We start from the raw sequence: 22,142 nt of genomic DNA on the forward strand, positions 1-22,142 counted from the left end.
AAGAGATCTTTCACGCGTCTAGCAATATGGGATAGTTATAATGAAACCCCATGTCATTCCAAGCATGTGTGTCAATTTTTACCCCTCTATCTACATTATTCCGTGGTTTATTAAGTTTTCAAATTTATACTGACTTTTTGATCACCCGGTATTTAAATCAAACTACAAGGTTTCTTGTCTCATAGATAATGCACACTAATGAATAGCAATCCGAGTGCTGTTTAAAGTACAGACAAGATAAACGGGACGCTAAAATATATACAAAGGAAGAATTTATTAACTTTCCACTATTCTTTGATCACAAATATTGTTAAAGTGTGCAACATTTTGTACCCGCATTCAAACAAAAGTATACATCCACTCATTCTGTCCTCACACACACAAACACACATATAATTTTTATAATTTTTTTCACAGTGTTCCGAATCGAGAGTCCACAGTTCATTTTGTCACCAGTTAAAGCTAGTCCGATAACAGTCGGGCGCCCCCCACGGGACGGGTGGTGTAGGTTCCGCACCCACAGCCGCAGCCGGGTGCGCGAACTGAGATCTCTGGCGAGCCGTAGTGACAGCTCCGCGCCTGGCCTTAGCGCTTTGTGCCGCCTCCACCTCCGCCCTCGCCATCGCAGCCCTGGTGCGGCACTCCGTCTCTGTTCGTGTAGGGCCCGTGGTGTCTCCTACGCAACATCTTCTCCGGGACACCCGGCCGCCACTTCCACGGTAGTGAGAACTCACTGTAACAGGAAAGATGAAGGGAATAAGGTCATCGAGTGTTGCACTATTACGATTTTTATAAATAAAGAGATTTTCTGCGGTCTCACTGAAAAGCATTTACATTAGGTACAGCTCTCCAAACTGCATGTGGAACACTGCATAATCCCAGTAACAGAAGACTTGTGAGGTACTCTCCTTGAAGTATTAAGCCAACAGTAAAGCGGCATTTCCACAGGCAATGAAAACGTTCCCACGTACAATCACAACTTCTCTTGGCAAAATTTTCAAGATTAACTGTGGGGGAATAGTCTTTAGCTCACAAAAATGGATTTCTTCTAGAAATCATTCCGGATGCAGCAAATATGCACTGAAATGTTATTTGCGGAGGACAAAGTGTCATTCAAAAAGCAAAAATGAGTGAGCAGAACAAATTTTGAACTCCTTTTGAGCTTTAGTTATTGCTATGTACGGAAGTCAGATCTACATGTGGAAGACATAATGTCAATGTAAATACCTTTACTTTTCAGCCATCTGATACATAAATAAGATCTTTTATACTGCAAACAAAATCTATTCCAGGATGACAGACAGATATAGAAACACAATCAAAGGGCTTTGTTGGCAAAGCAAATGGTTCGAGATCAATTGTAAATATGACAGACTTGCTCGCTAGTTATTACTAGTAAACCACTGCTTATTTTTAAAGAATTGAACTATATATAACAAACAACTTCTGATTAAATATAGTCTGGATGATTTGCACTCCATTTTAAGCACAAGGAAGTTTTTCAAGTATCTCAAGGTTTGACACCATATCTCCTGAACTGTGTGTTGTACGACGACATAATTTTGCAGATACATTCAGTGGTTTATGTGGATACTATCTGTAAACTGTGTTGTGAATAGAGTCGGTAGTGAGGAAGTAATAAATTACAATGTCATACCTGAGGATCAAGTTTTACTGCGCAAACAGCTTAATGTAGTGAGCAATCAAACTTTTTTCATCATTTTGTGGAGGGTACAGCGAAACACAAAAATTCGTGAAGGTTTTAAATTACGTGTTCTCATCCTTAAATATTGGACGAATGAAGTCCAGGTAGTTGCATGCCTTCAGTTGCACTGACTCAAGGCAAACAGTTTCTACTTGTTAAAAGTTAGTACAAGAGTGCTAAGTACAAGACCCGAGTTCGATTCCTAAGTACTACCAGGGGTTTTTCTTTGGTGGAAGGTTCGGAACGGACTGAACTCTAGCTCATGGTGCCAACTGAGGAGCAACTTGAGTGAAAAGTAGCAGCTCCACGGTCTGGGAAGCCCCTAATGGCTGGGAGAGTTATGTGCTTAGCCCGTGCCCTTCCTCACTAAATCAGAATGCTAACATTAGCAGAAGTTGACATGGTGGCCAGCTGGTCCTGAATGGCCTGTCAGGGTCAGTAGGTAGAGCTTTACATTTATGACCTATGTTAATGATCAAATTTGCTGCTTGCTATCCATGGGTTTATCATCAAAGAAGTGTGCAGATGTTCAAACAATGTTTGTCAAATTCACCTCACTTCTGAAGCAGCTATCACACAGTATCTGACATCATTCTGATGCTAGTGGGAACGGCTACCAATGTAAATGAAGAATCTTTTACATTGACTTTATAAATACATATAAAGAAGAAAACAAAACCTCTGTCCACAGAATGGATGAAATTAAGACAGAACTGTACACATGAAAAATCTAATGGAAATATACATAACCTGTGGAAGAAACAAATAGCTTTTATTTTTCCATTCTAAACACTCCCAGTTGTATGTTGAGAATACAATACTGATTTACTTTCTTTTGACGTCTTCCTGTGTTATATGGCAGGGAAAGAAGCGGAACACCTCTAATATTTTGTTAATTCCACCACTCTTGATCATAGTTTCCATAGATGTGGAAACTAATTATACAACTGAACATGTATAGTAATAAACCAACAACAATGTCTAACAACCTGTGAAATCAGTTGTCAATTAAAATTTCCATCAAACATGTCAAACACAGCACACATTTGACAAGCACATCAAACAATGCTGCACACTGCCATATGATCTGACAAATAATTTGATTGTTTACAGGGGTCTTTAGGCTCAAGGACGCCATACAGTCATTTGAGGCTAACATTTACAGGAAAGAAGTATTTACAGAAACTGTAATCTTTTATCATAACCTTTATCGTAGACAAAGAGACAGGACAGTCCCTACATTTAACTAAGGAAGGAATGGGAAAAAAAGGAAAATGTTACAGAGATGTCCAACAGTACAATTGGGGGTTTGCATTGTCTTCCGGCAGGAAAACGTGAGTCACACGCCTTAAAGTATATTAGGACGGAAAATATTTGTTCTAATCAGAGATGAATACTTTAGGCTCGTTTTTTAGATTTTCAAAAATCACCTTATTATAAATGGATAATCTGCTACCTGAAGACTGGGTGCTTGCCATATTTCCCACTGCCTTTGTCACCTCACAGAAGGTCCGCTCCGCTAGTACTACATACTAGAAATATTTAGACTACTCCTGAACAACTGGCCTACATTACAGCATGGAAATTGAGACCTCAATGGGAGACAACTTACTTGGGGTGGAAGTTGATAACAGGGGCTCCAAAAGCAGCAACAGGCAGCTTTTCGCCAATCTCCACATAAGTGACATCCTCCGGTGACGGCCACAGAGATGCGAGGGGATTGTCGTCGCTGCGGCGGTGCCCGCCAGACGCGCGACCGATGGGGGCGGACACAGCGCGTGCCGCCTCCTGCTGCCTCAACTTTTCCACGTGGCGCTGCTCACGGATACGCTGCACGTCCCACCTGTCAAAACAGAATAATGTCTACTGTCATTTGCAGCACTTTCCTCGATGTACTTTGTCCCATTCTTATTTGTGGCAAGCTTTTTACCTCTCTGTCTCCTTAATCATGCGATTTTAAACACCCTCAACCTCGTGGTTTTTAAAATGTAAAAGACAATATGTATCCTGTAATGCAAAGTATATTGGACAAACAGGGAGAAAAAATTTGGTCTGATACAAGGAACACAAAGACACATCCACAATGAGAAAATACGGCCAGTTAGCAGTATTTAACTGAGTGTACAAAATGGGTCACCCCTGAAAGGAAATGGAAGAAGATTTAAAAGAAAAGAAAGAAAACATGACTCACTGGAAAAGTTGTAAACAACCACTCATGAAAATTAATACAGTAGTGTTCTTAAAATCCAAATGGAATATGACAACACGAAATTCTTTAGCACCCTACAGGATTTATTTTAATGTGGACTCCTCATTATAAGTATTTGGTACTTTGTCACTGTGCTAGCCAGAGATGACAACCACGGACATCAGTCTGCCAGTAAGAATGCCGGAAGTAAGGGAAACCAGGTGCAGAATGGAAATGATGTCGAGATTCAGGCAGTAGCTCGGGCACAGCAGCTCATCATCTGTAACACAACATCAGTGTTCAGTGTCAAATGGACACACTGTGTCTGCAACTCATGATGACAACGCCTGCTGCACAATGGGCCTGTTATGGACAGAAATGGATGATTTTAGCACAAGAAGAGGACCCAAGTCCAACGGATACTGCAAATGTGTTGTTAAGGGTTTTTAATGTTATAACCACATGTGCTGTTCGTTGATAACTTTACAATGAGAGTACTATCTCTCAAAACATGTTTCTGAAGTGTGTTACACAAGATTAAAAGTGGCTGGATGCTACAAATGATTACCAATATCTTTGTTGCACATTAATCGAAAAGTGTGCTTAGAAGTTTCATTACAGTAACATTTGCATTACACCATCATTCTTCTGCTTACAACAAGGGGAACAAATGTGAAAAATTCTGTGCTGTCGCTCTTACATCACACGCGTCTACGATATACTTGAACACACTTTTAATCAGATAAGGGAAGTAATAAAACTGCAAGTAAGACTGGGAAATGTTTAGGAGAAGCAGGGGCACGGGGCACTGAAGAGAATTTCTAGCACCACAGCTAATAGCACGAGACTCATTTAAGAAATAAAAAGCAAACATCACATCTCTATTGTTGAATCAGTTTAAGTTGAGCGCAGGCAAAAACAGAAGTCATATAGAGCTCTGGCAACACTGACCCATTGTCATACAGACGTTTACAAAATCGTGTAATGTAATCTGTTGCAGTAGCCACCCGGAGCTGCTGCGTCCAGCCCACCTCAACTATCGGGAATCTTACAGCAACTCTATTATAGATTCAGAGAATGCTTTTAGTTACATGAAACAAGGATAAAGGTTTCGGAAATGATACACTGCTATTCACCATACAGAGGAAATGCCGAGTCGCGGACAGGCACAATGAAAAAGACTACTAAATATTTTAGCTTTCGGCCAAAAGGCCTTCTTCAGAAATAGGACACACACACACACACACACACACACACACACACACACACAAGCACAACTCACCCATCGCCACCGTCTCTGGCCTGGCAGTGGTTTGGAACAGCACCTGATATGAGCAGCTATCTGGGATGGGTACTGTGGGTAAGGAGGCATGGGATGGGGAAGAGGAGAGATAGCAGGCTAAGGATGGGTGAAAGAGACTATTGCTGCTAGCAAGAGCAGGCATGAGACAGGATAGAACTGGTTGGTGCAGAGTTTGAATGCTGTGCTGGAGACAGGGGAGAGGAGAGAAATAAAGGAGGGGGAAAGACTAGTGGGCGAGTTGGCAGAATGAAGTCGCGTACAGTGGTGGAGTAGATGGAGGAAGGTGACTGACAGGTGGAGGAAAGAAGAAAGGATACATTGTAAGGAGATTGCCCACCTGTGCCATTTATAAAAGCTGATGTCGGTGGAAAGGATCCAGACAGCACAAGCTGTTACTGAAGAGAAGCACAGTGGGTCGGGAAACACGTTCAGCAGCCGGGTGCCAGTTATCGCTCGGCCACAGTTAGCCGGTGGCTGTTCGTGTGGACAGACAGCTCTTCAAGTCGTCATTCGCTCGTAGAGAGCAGCACAGTGGTTGTGGCTTAATTTGTAGATTACATGACTGCTTTCACATTTAGTCCTGCCTTTAATGATATAATGACAGAACTGGAGTAGGTGCTCAGAGTTAGTATGAAAGCAGCCACGTGATCAACAAACTTAGCTGCAACCACCGTCTTGCTTTTTCTAAGTGGTCATGACAGCCAACAAGCTGTCTGTCCACAAGAAAGGCCACCACAGAGCTGTGGCCAAAAAGACAGCCGGATCACCAGTCACTGGACATGCTGTGCTTCACTTTGATGACCACTTCACAGCCTGCACCATATGGATCCCTCCTACCAATACCAACTTTTCTGAATTGCATAGGTGGGAAGTCTCGTTTCAATACATCTTCCGCTCCTGTAACCCTCTGGCCTCAACTTTCACTGATTCCAGTCATCTGCTAATTTACCCCATTCCCTGGTCCCACTCCAGCACTACACACACGCCTTCTATTCCACCAATGCACTTACTAGTATTTTTCCCTTCTCTGCCCCCCCCCCCCCAATACAGTGCCCCGACTCTGCACCTAGCAGACCTGTCCCGTTCTCACCACACTCCAGCAAGATCTCAGGCTCTCGCAGGCAGCACACCTTCACCCACTCCTACTCCAATATCACCCTCCCCCACCCCCTGTGCCCATGCCACCCAGTTAATCCCACCCCAGATTGCTACTGATGTTAAGATGCTGTTCCAGCCCACAGACAGGTCACAATGGCCAGAGACTGTGTGTCTGTGTGTGTGTGTGTGTGTGGTGGCCTTTTGGACGAAAGCTTAACTTTCTGGCTCAAATCACTATGGGACTTAACATCTGAGGTCATCAGTCCCCTACTTAGAACTACTTAAACCTAACTAACCTAAGAACATCATACACATCCATGCCCGAGGCAGGATTCGAACCTGCGACCGTAGCAGCAGTGCGGTTCTGGACTAAAGTGCCTAGAACCGCTCTGTCACAGCAGCCGGCGCTTAACTTTTTGCCTCCACTATGTTGTGAGTAGTAATATATCCTTTTCATAGTATTATTGTTATTCCATCCCGACCATCATTAGAATAAAATGTTAAAATCCTTGGGCAGTGTGGCATCAACCAGAAGAATAGAGTGGTAAATTAGTCTCTCTATGTGGAGCAATGGTGAGGAGTTTGCTCTCACTGAACAGAAGATGAAGCTAAGATTTAATGTTTATAATTAAAAAATAATGAAAGTAATAGAGGACTATTTGGAAGTGGAAGTTTGTTTTTCTGACAGAAAATTGGTGCAATATAATTTGCTGATGAAAAACCCAATATTAAATGTGAATATAACTGTGTGCAACACAAAAGACATGTGGCTATAATACGCACATAAACAAAAAGGAAAGCAGGGTATGGTGATGTACTGGTGGCGCACATATTCGAAGTAGAGTACTGCAATTGCATACCCAAGCTCACACATTGTTCACTTGACTGCACTGTACAACAGAAAGGCTGAATAAACCTTGAACAGCTCAGTGGAAGCTGCCAGACACTATCTCAACTAATGATACAGCCACTTGTGAGACTTGCAAAGGCATACAAACGTGTAAAGTTGAAGTGTGTGTGCGCTCGATTCTATTCTGTAAGCCTTGTGCTGTGTTGTGGCGTAACTAACAATCAGGTTTCCTCTGCTGCACGGATAGTGAGTAATGGGGAATGACAGCAGCCTACTCGCTCACTACGTGAATGCAATGCTCTGGTTGGATGGCTGAATGATAAACATAGACAAGAAACTTGAGGCAATGAACGAATTATGCCATCTCAGTAGCAAGGAAGAAATTACAGCTACGATCCCAATGAAAAATTGGTTAGGGACTGATGACCAAGCAGTTTGGTCCCTTTCTCCCTTCTTTAAACCAACAAACCAACCTTGAAATCAGAAAAAGTTTCACAAGCTATGTTTGTAGCACAGTTCCGTATCAGAGTGAAATATTAACAATGGGGCAACAGAAATGTAACAATAAGAACCCCATGAATCATGGTACTGCAGGAGACCTCTGAAGATTTTTGAGATGGCTTGTCAAGTAATAACTGAAGAGACCCTGAAATGAGTTGATGGACAAAACTGCCTACTAAAGAACATATGGAATCAAGGAGATATGATAATTGGGCAGATATTAAGACAAGATTGGATGGTGGAAGGAGAAATTGGAGGGTAGGTGGGAAGTTCAACATGGAAGGAACATTACAGAAGAAAAAACTATTGTAACTTTGGCAGTCTTAGGTCAACATCCTACACAGCTTTTATAGGGACATGGGTTTACAAAACATAGTCACACAAAAAGCTTTTTACTATGTGAACATTACACTCTATATTATGAATAGAAAGCATAAGTTTATAATGAAACTATGTGTAATGTCAGCTAGTCTTATCAGCTCTGCCAGCAAATATTACCACTCTGTCCAGAAAAGCATAAGCCACATGTCCACTTCAAACAGTATGATTATGAAATGTGGCAAATGTGAATGGACAAAAGATGTGCCCCAGATGCCTTAAGAAAGGGGCCCTGCAAGTAAGGGAGAACATACTGGCAGAAAATTACTAATTCCTAAGGAAATAGCGATTGGGGGTGATCACCCCATAAAAACAGCTGAATTTTTTTTCCTCAGACATGGGCAAATACAGATTTAACTACAGTCTTTCAGAGAGATTCCACAACTAGGGTTCCTCCAATACTATCACCTTAGTGCCCAAGCACACTCACCTTTTCCGGCGTCGTTCGTCACTCTCATAACGCTGATGACGTTTGCTGAAAACCTCGTCATCCAAGTTCTCTGTGCCCTCCATTGCGTAGCAGCTTGTGTAAACCTTGTGCCTCCAACTAGGGACCTTTAAACAATATTTACAAATTCATTGTAACATTTCTCGGTTATTTACAAAACACACCTAACATACTATTCAATATGTTCTGCACCAAATGCTTCTGTAACGGTAATGAAAGAAGTTACCTGTCTGTGTTGATTATAGTCATATTTAATGAATGAACAAGGTAAACCAAAGATGTGATTCCTCATTATAACGAGGCTGCACAAGTAATGACTACATTTTGTACCATATACAATCAAGAATATACAATTGAGATTACACTTGCTACAAGTATTTGTTGCTCGTTATTGGGTATTAATAGTTTAACCACGACAGGTAAATACATTTTTGCTATCCTAACAAGTCGAGAGCATAACCACCCTAGTGATTGTGCCATTTAAGTGGAACAGCTTTTGTCTTCTAAACACTGATGAACTATCACTACTGCTATACTGATAATGATAACAGATGAGGCTACAAGAGTTGAACTGATTGCCCACACCAAAATAATTTCAAACCATCACCCCACCCTAGACAAGGGTATCTTCAGGAGTGTCCCAGGGAAGTGTGATAGCACTGCTCCTGTGTGTATATGAGTGTATGCTGAGAAGCAATGCCTCCAAATTTGTTATGTAAAAACTCAAAGCTTAAATAAAAACAAACATTACTGATGTTCTACATCTTTATTCTCGATATCTATATATTTATTTCTTAACGTAAGTCACCCTGGCAACAAACACATTTCTCTCAACGAGAGACCAGTTTGTTGATACAATCACTTACAATGTTTGACTTTGTTGACGCAGCCACTACCCCACCTCAGCTTGCACCGCCTCATCGCCATCAAAGTGAAGTGCTCAAAGATGTTCTTTAAGTTTTGGAAACATGAAAATCGGATGGGGCCAAGTGGTGATTATATGGAGGATGACCGATGACAGTGAACCCAAGGCTTCGGATCGTTGCAGATGACTCAGTGCTCATGTTAAGGTCTGGCACTGTCGAGGTGAAAGAGAGGGTGCACCATGTGTGGACGGCTATAAACTCAGATACAGCAAATCGTTTCTCATGCACTGACAGTTATGTAACACATTGTCATATTACATGCTACAATTCGGAGCCCTCTAGCAGCAGATGGTTGCAACTTGCGTCAGTGAAGTGTGGTAGACTGGGTAATATGCACGATTTGTAATCTCAATTGATATCGAGAATAGAATAAAAAATTTGGAGGCATTTCTTTTGAGCATGTACTTACATATGTATGACGTTATGAAGGGGTGAGTAGCAATCTGGGACCATTTGCTAATGATGCTGTAGTATCGTCGTTGTGAGACTGGGAGAATACAAGACATTGATTGAAAGTCTATTTGGTACAATTGCTCTAAATGTAGAAGTTAATACAGATGAATAGGAAAATAACCCTGTGATGTTCGAATACAGTATCGGTGGTGTGCTGCTTGACACAGTCACGTCGATTAAATATCTAGGCGTAAACGTGTAACTGAATGAGCACAGAAGAACAGTAGCAGGAAAGAAGAATGGTCGACTTTGCTTTATTATGATAATTTTCAGAAAGTGAAGCTCATCTACAAGGTTTCCAAATACAGAACACTTAGGCAAACCAATCTTGAGTACTGCTAGAGCATTTGGGATTCTCACCAGGTCGGATTAAAGGACAACATTAAAGTAATTCAGCATCAAAGTAATTCAGAAGCATTCTGTTACTGGTAGATTCAATCATCACACAAATGTTACAGAGAAGCTTCGTGTAACTGGAATATTTGGAGGACAGGCATTTGCAGCTGACTGCAGAACAATTCTACAGCTGCCAATGTACATCTCTTGCCAGAACTGCGAAGACAAGGTAAGAAAAATTAGGGCTTGTACAGAAGTATATTGACAGTAGTTTTTTCGTTGTTCCATCTGCGACTGGAATAGGAAACAATTTGACTGCTGACAGTAAGATATTGAAAAAATATGAAAACTACCGAGTCTACAAATAAGCAGGAAGGAAGACGAGCAATGAATGAAATGTTTCCATTACCCAGAGACCACAGTGTGAGACGAATTGGAGGACTATGAACTCTATCGATTCTGTCCACGATGGCCGTGTGCAGGAAAGAAACACACAAGTGCTGAAACATTTCCGGCAGTAATGCAACTGTAATTGGACTCTTTTACAACACTTGTCACTTGACAATGAATATATGTGATGCACAACACCTCTCCGATATAATCAAAGTGAAAAGATTAGCAAGCTATAATCAAATACAGCAAGTGATGACAAGACAGTTATTAAAGCTGTCGACAGGTTTTCTGAGGGGCCACTTAGATCAGGGCAACAAAATGTCAGCCGAGGGTGCAGACGCGGTAACTCACCTCCACAGTGGTGCAGTCCGTGCCGAGGCCTTCGTGCAATCTGAGCGCAGATGACAGCTCTCCAATTGTTGTCCAGTATGCTCTGTCTGTGGACAGGACATCCTTGAACGCATCCCCAGACCTGCGCCGTCTCCTCCCCCCTGCCGTGCGGCCCCTGTGTTGAACGCGAAGTGCCCGCCGTCCCCGTCCGCGACTCGGGTGCCGCGAATCGCCCGACCCGCTGCGGGTAGGCGAGTGAGGTTGCGACACAGCCGAGCTCTCGCCTGCAACAGAGAGTAATCCCATTGCTGCATGGGCTTGCAAAATTAGGACTTTCAGTTTTAGCCATGAGGCGAGACTGGCACGTGAAGTCGAATATCGCAATCAATCTACAGATTGGCACAACCAGTATAAAGGTCAATACACACTACCAAATAACAACACTTTATATAACTTACATCAAATGGTGGCATATACATCAGAACTATTGAGAATATGGTCAATCGTCCAAATGAGACAGCTTTTGCCATTTGATGTATTTCAATTCCTTCCTGACCCACTATACCTACTTTGGCCTTTTACCCATTTTAAAGTGATTCTGCAATCAACATACATCTTTCAGCATTAGTACATAGCAACACTATAATTTAGAGCAAGAAGAAAATGTATAGTGTGTACTACTAACAGGTAGCATCCTTTCGAAATTAGTTACAGTGTATGTCACAGTATGTTTCGGGAATGGGCAAAGGATATAAAATTCTGGCTTAAAAATGTTATTCGTGACCATAGCTGTTCATATTTTCTGGAACCACTAAAAAACTATAAAGGCATTTCCCATTTACCTTCGCTCGCATCAGCCACCGCGCCGAGTGTGAACTTAAGTTTGCGTGGACAGTAATCACATATTCACCACTCAGTAACCAACAATAACTTTACCAGGGCCATATACTACAGAAAAAAACCAATCCATAAAATACTTAAACGAAGAAATGTTGGAACGACAAAACAGAAATACAATTTTTGAATACAATACTTCAACTTATTGCGCTAAACTTTTAGTGTAAGGTTATGGATCTTAATTGGTAGATTATGACAGCATTTTAACTTCAGCCAATAACTGTTTGAAATACTGAAAATCAAATTTTTGTTGCTTCTGGAAGCCACTAGAGAGGCAACTTACAATTGGATCTGTGCCCAATGTTAGTTGTTCAATAATATATATATGAAAATTTCATAAACGGATCTAACTCTGAAAAAGTTATGTAATTATCTCAATTTTTGAGCTTTCCAAATCAAATCCTTTTTATGAACAATATGGACAGATTGTCATGAAGGTTTCTCATCTCAGCTGTCTCCGTATATGTAATTGTAATTGATAAATGGGATATTCATAAAAATTTTAAGTATCACCTCCAAAAAGTAAAGTCACACATTAATTCTTAGTCTGTTTTGTAGTACATGTCTGGAGCCCTGGTACATACTGTTGAAATACCAATGTCACAGGTGCGCAACATGCTGCTAAAGGTGCCTGAGCACAACAGCACACGCCACCTCCATTTCATAAATAGGATGTACCAATTTCAATGTGTACCAGACATCCAAAAATTTTGTGACTAGCCATTAAGATCATGAGGAACAAAGTGTGTTAGCTGAAGACAAGCAAATCCCGTACTCTCATTTGAGCGTCCATGGCGAAAGTGGAGACGTCGTCGTCGCCTCCCAGCACATGACACCCACGCAGCTGTGCCCCGGCCCATACGCTGACAGTCGTCTGTGTGAGAGGTCTCGGAACTATCGCGATGCGGCGTCGCTCCGTCGGAGTCGAGTGCAGCGTCTGATACACGCTCCGCACCGAGAGATGACGGATGCCCTGTGGGCGAGGGCACTCTCGGTGAAGGTTCGCCCTCGTCCGTCCTCCTCCGCTTTGGCGGCTCCCCCTCTGCCTCGCAGGCAGCGGGAGGCGCCACCGCGAGTGTAGCATTTGCACTGGGCACCCCATTCTCTCTCGCCGCGACTTCACGGTGCTGTAGCGGTGGCGAGTATCTCGGTTCTTCACGGTACTCTATTCTGCCTGGGAAGGGCGTACCTGGGCGGTAGAAATGTTGCCGAACAGCTGGGACCGGTGCCGACACCACCTGTAAAACAGGTAAGAGAACGAAGCCATGACTCTTATGAATGAGGAAAATAGTAGCTTCGACACTGTGTGAAAGATAAAATATCATTTGGATAGCACAAAACTTACTGCGCTGTGGCAAGGAGAGAGGCATACTTTTAATGTGATATAATTACATAACAAGATACTTGCAGATCATGCAATTTATCTTGTACCCTTTTGTTAGCGATGAAGCACAAGATCCAGTCAGGGAAGGACATGGAATGAAATCAAATGATCTGTCCTGGCATTTTCTTTAATTTACATATTGCCCTTCATTGCACTAACCACAATGCATTTGGTTCAGTTGCATTGTCATTTAGTGTGCTACCGTTATCACGATGTGGAGTGTATGAAATTATGAGGTGGCACAATGGAATATATTGTGCAGAATGTTTCACGCGAAACAGATGTCATACATTTAAACTTCACTCTTAGGTGCCTGCATAACCACTAAGTGCATCAATACTTTTAGTTAAATTATGGAAGATGGCAGCTGGTTCAATGTTTATTTAATATAGCAATTGTGTGACTCTATTATTAATAAATATTGACCCACCTACCTTGCACCATGATTTAATTGGGAAATGATGTTTATTGAAAACTTGTCTCATGGGTTCATCCACATTGTCCAATCTAACTCATCACTGCTCATGTTCACTCAATATCACTCTGCCTTCACCCAAGTAACTCTTTTTTTTCTCATGACTGTCCTGCTAATTTCATCAGGTTTAGTCACTGTATAGGTTCACACAGAATCGTATTTTTGCGGGTGTTATGATTGATGTTTTGGGGGCCATCTTGGATATGCACGAAATAGTGGTCTTCGGCGCAGTGATGATGTCACTGGTCAAAGCAGACTGGAGGTATCCTAGTCCCAGTAATCCCATTCAGACAGGCTGCTGAATTTCTCGCCAATTAATTTAATAAACACAATTATTTTGAAATACTCCATCAAAAATACAAATCCCTACAAGAAAGAGTACATTTTCGGAAAACATTATTGCGAATGTTTAGAGAACTAGCATTCGCAACTGATTGAGAATGATTCTACTGCAACAACGATACATCTTGCTTATGGACTCCAAAGGCAAGGCAAGAAAAATCAGGATTCTTACTAAAGCAGACAGACACTTAGCTCCATTTTCAGGAGGCACTGAATAAGAAATGATCGGCAACGGAACAAGAGACCCTCTGCCACACAGTGTGGTGGCTGATAAGGGGAGAGTTGGGAGACTTGTGAGAAGGGGAGAGGGAAAGAGAGTGCAGGGAGGGGGAGACGGAAAGCGAGGACGAGGGGGGGAGAGAGCAATGGGGGGGGAGAGAGAGAGAGCAGAGTGGGAGGGAGGGAGGTGGGGGGGAGAGAGAGCAGAGTGGGAGGGAGGGAGGAGGGGGGGAGAGAGAGCAGAGTGGGAGGGAGGGAGGAGGGGGGGAGAGAGCAGAGTGGGAGGGAGGGAGGAGGGGGGGAGAGAGCAGTGTGGGAGGGAGGGAGGAGGGGGGGAGAGAGCAGTGTGGGAGGGAGGGAGGGAGGAGGGGGGGAGAGAGCAGTGTGGGAGGGAGGTGGGGGGGGAGCAGTGTGGGAGGGAGGTGGGGGGGAGAGAGCAGTGTGGGAGGGAGGTGGGGGGGAGAGAGCAGTGTGGGAGGGAGGTGGGGGGGAGAGAGCAGTGTGGGAGGGAGGTGGGGGGGAGAGAGCAGTGTGGGAGGGAGGTGGGGGGGAGAGAGCAGTGTGGGAGGGAGGTGGGGGGGAGAGAGCAGTGTGGGAGGGAGGTGGGGGGGGAGGGAGGTGGGGGGGGAGAGAGCAGTGTGGGAGGGAGGTGGGGGGGAGAGAGCAGTGTGGGAGGGAGGGAGGAGGGGGGGAGAGAGCAGTGTGGGAGGGAGGGAGGAGGGGGGGAGATAGCAGTGTGGGAGGGAGGGAGGAGGGGGGGAGAGAGCAGTGTGGGAGGGAGGGAGGAGGGGGGAGAGAGCAGTGTGGGAGGGAGGGAGGAGGGGGGGAGAGAGCAGTGTGGGAGGGAGGGAGGAGCGGTGTGGGGGAGAGAGCAGTGTGGGAGGGAGGGAGGAGCGGTGTGGGGGAGAGAGCAGTGTGGGAGGGAGGGAGGAGCGGTGTGGGGGAGAGAGCAGTGTGGGAGGGAGGGAGGAGCGGTGTGGGGGAGAGAGCAGTGTGGGAGGGAGGGAGGAGCGGTGTGGGGGAGAGAGCAGTGTGGGAGGGAGGGAGGAGCGGTGTGGGGGAGAGAGCAGTGTGGGAGGGAGGGAGGAGCGGTGTGGGGGAGAGAGCAGTGTGGGAGGGAGGGAGGAGCGGTGTGGGGGAGAGAGCAGTGTGGGAGGGAGGGAGGAGCGGTGTGGGGGAGAGAGCAGTGTGGGAGGGAGGGAGGAGCGGTGTGGGGGAGAGAGCAGTGTGGGAGGGAGGGAGGAGCGGTGTGGGGGAGAGAGCAGTGTGGGAGTGAGGGAGGAGCGGTGTGGGGGAGAGAGCAGTGTGGGAGTGAGGGAGGAGCGGTGTGGGGGAGAGAGCAGTGTGGGAGTGAGGGAGGAGCGGTGTGGGGGAGAGAGCAGTGTGGGAGTGAGGGAGGTGGGGGGGAGAGAGCAGTGTGGGAGTGAGGGAGGTGGGGGGGAGAGAGCAGTGTGGGAGTGAGGGAGGTGGGGGGGAGAGAGCAGTGTGGGAGTGAGGGAGGTGGGGGGGAGAGAGCAGTGTGGGAGTGAGGGAGGTGGGGGGGAGAGAGAGCAGTGTGGGAGTGAGGGAGGTGGGGGGAGAGAGAGCAGTGTGGGAGTGAGAGAGGTGGGGGGGGGAGAGAGCAGCGCGGGAGGGAGGTGGGGGGGGAAGAGAGCAGCGTGGGAGGGAGGTGGGGGGGGGGAAAGAGGAGCGTGGGAGGGAGGTGGGGGGGGGGAAAGAGGAGCGTGGGAGGGAGGTGGGGGGGAAAGAGGAGCGTGGGAGGGAGGTGAGGGGGGAGAGAGCAGCATGGGAGGGGGGGGAGAGAGAGAGCAGCGTGGGAGAGGGGCGGGGGGGGGGGGAGAGAGAGAGCAGCGTGGGAGAGGGGCGGGGGGGGAGAGAGAGAGAGCAGCGTGGGAGAGGGGCGGGGGGGGGGGAGAGAGAGAGAGAGAGAGAGAGAGAGAGAGAGAGAGAGAGAGAGAGAGAGAGCAGTGTGGGAGGGGGGGGGAGAGAGAGAGAGAGAGAGCAGTGTGGGAGGGGGGGAGAGAGAGAGAGAGAGAGCAGTGTGGGAGGGGGGGGAGAGAGAGCAGTGTGGGAGGGGGGGAGAGAGAGAGAGCAGTGTGGGAGGGGGGGAGAGAGAGAGAGCAGTGTGGGAGGGGAGAGAGAGAGAGAGAGAGCAGTGTGGGAGGGGGGGGAGAGAGAGCAGTGTGGGAGGGGGGGGGAGAGAGAGCAGTCTGGGAGGGGGGTGGGGGGGAAAGAGAGCAGTCTGGGAGGGGGTGGGGGGGAGAGAGAGAGAGAGCAGTGTGGGAGGGCGGTGGGGGGGGGGAGAGAGCAGTGTGGGAGGGCGGTGGGGGGGGGAGAGGGGGAGAGAGAGAGAGAGAGAGAGAGAGAGAGAGAGAGAGAGAGAGAGAGAGAGAGAGAGAGAGAGCAGCGTGGGAGGGGGTGGGAGAGAGAGAGAGAGAGCAGCGTGGGAGGGGGTGGGAGAGAGAGAGAGAGCAGCATGGGAGCGGGTGGGAGAGAGAGAGAGAGAGAGAGCAGCATGGGAGCGGGTGGGAGAGAGAGAGAGAGAGAGAGAGCAGCATGGGAGCGGGTGGGAGAGAGAGAGAGAGAGCAGCGTGGGAGGGGGTGGGAGAGAGAGCAGTGTGGGGAGGGGGGATGGGGGGGGAGAGAGAGCAGTGTGGGAGGGGGGATGGGGGGGAGAGAGAGCAGTGTGGGAGGGGGGATGGGGGGGGAGAGAGAGCAGTGTGGGAGGGGGGATGGGGGGGGAGAGAGAGCAGTGTGGGAGGGGGGATGGGGGGGGGGAGAGAGAGCGGTGTGGGAGGGGGGATGGGGGGGAGAGAGCAGTGTGGGAGGGCGGTGGGAGGGGGGAGTGAGAGAGAGCAGCGTGGGAGGGGGTGGGAGAGAGAGCAGCGTGGGAGGGGGTGGGAGAGAGAGCAGTGTGGGAGGGGGGATGGGGGGGGAGAGAGAGCGGTGTGGGAGGGGGGATGGGGGGGGAGAGAGCAGTGTGGGAGGGCGGTGGGAGGGGGGAGTGAGAGAGAGCAGCGTGGGAGGGGGTGGGGGGGAGAGAGCAGTGTGGGAGGGGGGAGTGAGAGAGAGCAGCGTGGGAGGGGGTGGGGGGGAAGAGAGCAGTGTGGGAGGGGGGATGGGGGGGGAGAGAGAGAGCAGTGTGGGAGGGGGGAGAGAGAGAGAGAGCAGTGTGGGAGGGGGGATGGGGGGGAGAGAGAGAGCAGTGTGGGAGGGGGGATGAGGGGGGAGAGAGAGAGCAGTGTGGGAGGGCGGTGGGGGGGAGAGAGAGAGAGCAGTGTGGGAGGGCGGTGGGGGGGAGAGAGAGAGAGCAGTGTGGGAGGGCGGTGGGGGGGGGGGAGAGAGAGCAGTGTGGGAGGGTGGTGGGGGGGGGGGGGAGAGAGAGAGAGAGAGAGAGAGAGAGAGAGAGAGAGAGAGAGAGAGCAGCGTGGGAGGGAGGGAGGGAGAGAGCAGCGTGGGAGGGGAGGGGCGAGAGCAAGGAGGGAGGGGGAGCAAGGAGGGAGGGGGGGAGCAGGGAGGCAGAGCGGTGAGCAGGGAGGCAGAGCGGTGAGCAGGGAGGCAGAGCGGTGAGCAGGGAGGGAGGGAGGGAGAGAGCAGGTAGGGAGGGGGAGAGAGCAGGGAGGACGTCGTGTCACAACAATACTTCGGCCCACATATTGCTCCTTGTCTCCAGCTATCTGGCAAAACATCAGACATCTGATTTAACCCATCCACCCTCTGCTCTGAATATAGCCCCAGTAGACTTTATATTTCCGAAACTTAAAACCACATTAAAAGGACAGAGGAGATTCAGAACAGCATGACAAAGAGACCCGGGTTTGTGTCAGAAAGTGTATTCCAGGAGGCATTCTAAAAATGGAAGAAACATGGAGAATGGTGTACTGCCAGAAAAGGGAACAACTTTGAGGGGACAGTGCTTAAAATACAGTAAAGTGAGAATAAAGATATTTTATGTGAAGATCCATCTTTTTTGAAGACACCTTGTATCTGGAAAAAAGTCAAATATTTGTGGCAACCTAGATTATAAATACAGTTGTTGCCAGTTTAATTTGTAGCAAATCAAGCTGGCTGTTAGGTCCAACATAAACAGATAATTCGTGATATATCTGGACAAACAGGGCCCTAAACTTATTTTCTTCCTTGATGTCACCTACAGCCTGTAATAAAACCTCATTAATGAAATTAACCAACCGTCAATGTACGTGCAGCTTCACGTAAGTGTCGAACATTGATTACCTCGCAGTGTGTGAAACAATGAATTTGGCAGCACAGATTGGGGGCACGGCGGGGGTTGGTGGAGAGAAAGAGCAGTGGAACCTTACTTAAGGGTGGACATACAATTAGGATTAAGTAACAGCAATACTCACCGATTCTGGCGAGGAAGGCAGCACATTTGGTTCCAACTTGGGAACGACAAATGTACTTTCAAATGATGGCACAGGAGGGGAACGCTCAGCAATATTATCTACAGGTGGCATTAACCCATCTCGTTGTTTGTGAAGGTTAACACGACGGTCCATGCGCTCCAACCTTTGCCGGAGCTGTAAACAGAAAGTCTTTCTTCAATAAATTAACACCTGAGCGTTGTTAAGTCGCACTGTCCCTCTTTTTTCATATTTTCCACTGGAGATGTATGTACCCAAACCAAAATGTTCGCCACTATAATTATTGGATGTTTCTGTGTAATATAATACAACATTTTTTACTGCAATCTACATAATAAATAAAGAAATCATACTTAAATTATGCAAATGTTAACATCGACAGATTCTGTAAAAAGTTGAGGTGGATAAACTAATATAAATGTATTCATTTGTCATGTATTAACTATGGAATGTCGTCAACACTGCAGCTTTTTACCATTATTACCATGTCACAATTATTTTCACTGCCTTTGGCAACCCATGACTAAACTGTCACCTTTTAACGTAGGCCTCTGACTGCATCACAGGTCAATCTGCCAATAAAAGCCAAAAGGGGGTGTGGTTACCTGCACACACCATTGTCTGCACATTGCATCGAATGGTGCCACCACAACAGATATTCGAAGACCCCTCAAATAAGTAAGATTCACACTGTCGCCTCCCAGAGAAGGTCCACATGTACCTTTAACAGGAATAACAAATACTGCAATAGGCTGTAGCTAATTACAGAAACCTAATGAAAATGGTTTTTGTTGGTTAATATTGCACATTACATTACATTTATTGAACAAAGCTGCAAGTTGTAAGATATGAAACTAGTATCTGACTGCTCACTGATATCACGTCTCCTACATGTTCCCATCACCTCAATTACGAAGCTGTGACAACGCCCGCCACTGGAGTCTTTTCCATATACACCTAATAACTGTGTTGTTCAAGAGGATCACACGAATATTCCTGTAATAAATTCTGGATGGCAAATTTTCATACGTGCATTAGACTTGCGAGTGAAAAGGCAATCGGGGCTGGCTGGATACTGTAACATCTATACAATTAACATGCATGTATATGACAACTGACAAGTATTAGTCAAATGAACAACACTTACATTGTATGTGTACAGTGCCCCAGGTGTGATACGCCAGTCTGATAATCGTTTATTATATCTTCCAACCAGTAAAGCTGACATGCTGAGTACGTATACAAATTGTGTATTTCACACTGTTGCTTTTATGTTATCTGTAGTTAAAAGGTGTTCAATGTAAAAGTTCGCATTTGGTGGTTGCCTGAGAAAGTTGAATACATATTGCACACTCGCCTTTATCCAATTTGCGACAGTTTTCAATTTACTTCGAAAATAAAGTCTGGCGGAAAGCAAGGGACCAAAATGTGCAATGGGTGTCCAATGCTTGGAGGTAATGGAATTGCAAGTCAGTGTTAGATTCCTGAGCACTTGTCTCCAAATACTTTCACTGCTATGCTCATGCTAGCCGAGTAATCATTAATCTAATTTTAATTCAAAACAAATCTATGAACTGTCATTGTAAACAAATGTGTTCCCGCCCAAATTACATTTTCTGTTTTAAGCCTAAAAACTATCACAACTAAGTACCAACAGCAAAAATGGAACTCAATAAAAACTGAAATCTAGTATGTTTCTGATCGGTGTTTCGCTGCTGAAAAGAACAATAAACGGAAAGCAACAATGTACAGGATGTGTGAACAAAAGAACCATTTTAAATTCTGATTTCCCAATTAATCTGTAGTGAAGTATACGCGGTAAGTTTGCCTACAATTCCATCTTAAACCAAGTAATCTCAATACCTTCAAGCGGTACTATCAGTTACGGATGCACTTATAAGCGGGAAAATGAAGATGCAACACGAGACGCTAATAACTTAATAGGAACTAAAACAAAAACATAAACAATGTGCTGATGGTTAGCTTCCAGTCATTTTACAACACACTACCGTTAACCGAAATAAAAACAAAATCTAATGTAATGCATTCGAAACAAAACAAAGCCAATTTCCACTTCCAAAACATTTTCAGCTAATGACTGAACTGGTAGCCATAATGTAAACAATTTCACCGCGCTATCGAAAGCAAAACTAGTGCATTTAGGTCATCATCGGGATTCCGCCTCTAATGAAAAGTACAATTCACACGCCCCCTCATTTATATAGCGATCATAACAAACGTTTGTCGTGGGATTTAGAGCGCGTAACGACTGGTACGGCAGCTACAGCAACGGTCTCTATAGGCAACTCGCAGAACTGCGGAAGAGAAACAGCGGAAGGATGCTTCCATTTTCACAATTGAAACAAAAAAAAGTTAAAAATTATGTAATTTAACAAGTATCATTGTAACTCACCGTTTCATTTTCTTGACGCAACGATGAAATTTGTTTATCCTTCGTTACCAATTGTTCCGATTGTTGTTGTATGAGATCGAGGTGCAACAGCAAAAGATCCTTCAAATGTTTGACTTCCAGATTTTCCCTTTGGACAACAGTTCCCTCAGTCAAACTCGCATACATATGGTCGAAATCACAGGGATATATTATACCAGCTTTGGTGTCTTCAGTAACAAAATTGTCCACTTGAACGGGCTTCGTACACGAGATATGATCGCGTATGGCAGCGACCATGTTCACGGATGGATCTGTCGAAAAATCACCGACAGCAGTCTTATCGCCGTTCAACATTGGCAGAGGATTTGACATCTTCACACTATTATCATGTAGCAGGCCTACCCACCCGATCCTTTTCGCAACACTTCGAATACAGCGTGGCCCACATGAAAAATACTAAACGTCTGTTCATCGATTAAGTCGCACCTCAATCGGTCTGACTGCCTACAAACTTTAACTACTAACACACATTACCGCTAGGTGGCAACACGTACACATCAGTTGCGTCGCATTTGACCGTTCAGGTATTAATAACTATAATAAAACGAACACTGCTTGTACTGGCACTTTCACGAGAACTTAATTTTTATATTCTACACCATAATGCAGTGGTTAAACCACCAGTAATCTTCTTCATATTACTAATTACGGTGCATCCGACATATTGAAAACTGAACAGTTTGTCTGACCGCCGCCAGAGGGTAGCAGATTCGGCAGTGTTGCCTACTCCTACCACACAGCCGCAGTCACAAAAACCGCCATCTTGTTCACACTGAACATTGGCGCGTTTTTCAAATGTCAATGTGCTCAGGTCAAACCAACTACGCCGGTTCACTTTCTCTGTGCCGTTACATAAAAGTTGCACATACCGTTTATATCTTGAATTTAGATTAATATCACCGTAAATGTACTACTGGTGCACAAGAGAAGCGCTGTTTAATTACTTATTGTTAAAGGTACTGTTTTATGGATCTCTCTCTCTCTCTCTCTACCTCTACTATAGATATCCCCCAAGTGACAAAGTTCGGAACGGAAATAAGACGTAACGATGTGCTGGATGCGAGTATAATGTGTACCAT

The 22,142-nt window shown here is 45.8% G+C and overlaps 1 protein-coding gene across 3 annotated transcripts; it reads right to left on the reverse strand.

The window, feature by feature from the left end:
• Positions 1–255: 255 nt before the first annotated feature.
• LOC124553633 (male-specific lethal 1 homolog) lies at positions 256–21,744 on the reverse strand. 3 transcript variants are annotated; one of them, XM_047127499.1, is made up of 8 exons: positions 21,410–21,744; positions 21,025–21,314; positions 18,594–18,767; positions 12,582–13,044; positions 10,931–11,193; positions 8,454–8,578; positions 3,318–3,548; positions 256–733 (listed from the first exon to the last, which is right to left on the reverse strand). In XM_047127499.1, the coding sequence occupies exons 2-8, from the start codon at positions 21,298–21,300 to the stop codon at positions 586–588; spliced, it is 1,680 nt and encodes a 559-aa protein (XP_046983455.1). In that variant the 5' UTR covers positions 21,301–21,314; positions 21,410–21,744; the 3' UTR covers positions 256–585. The 3 variants fall into 3 exon arrangements, with proteins under 3 accessions (XP_046983455.1, XP_046983454.1, XP_046983456.1); XM_047127498.1 differs by having other exon boundaries at positions 21,025–21,744; XM_047127500.1 differs by lacking the exons at positions 21,025–21,314; positions 21,410–21,744 and adding an exon at positions 19,759–20,914.
• Between the last annotated feature and the right edge of the window lie 398 nt (positions 21,745–22,142).

Source organism: Schistocerca americana, chromosome 11 (assembly GCF_021461395.2).
Source record: "Schistocerca americana isolate TAMUIC-IGC-003095 chromosome 11, iqSchAmer2.1, whole genome shotgun sequence".
NCBI lineage: Eukaryota > Metazoa > Arthropoda > Insecta > Orthoptera > Acrididae > Schistocerca > Schistocerca americana.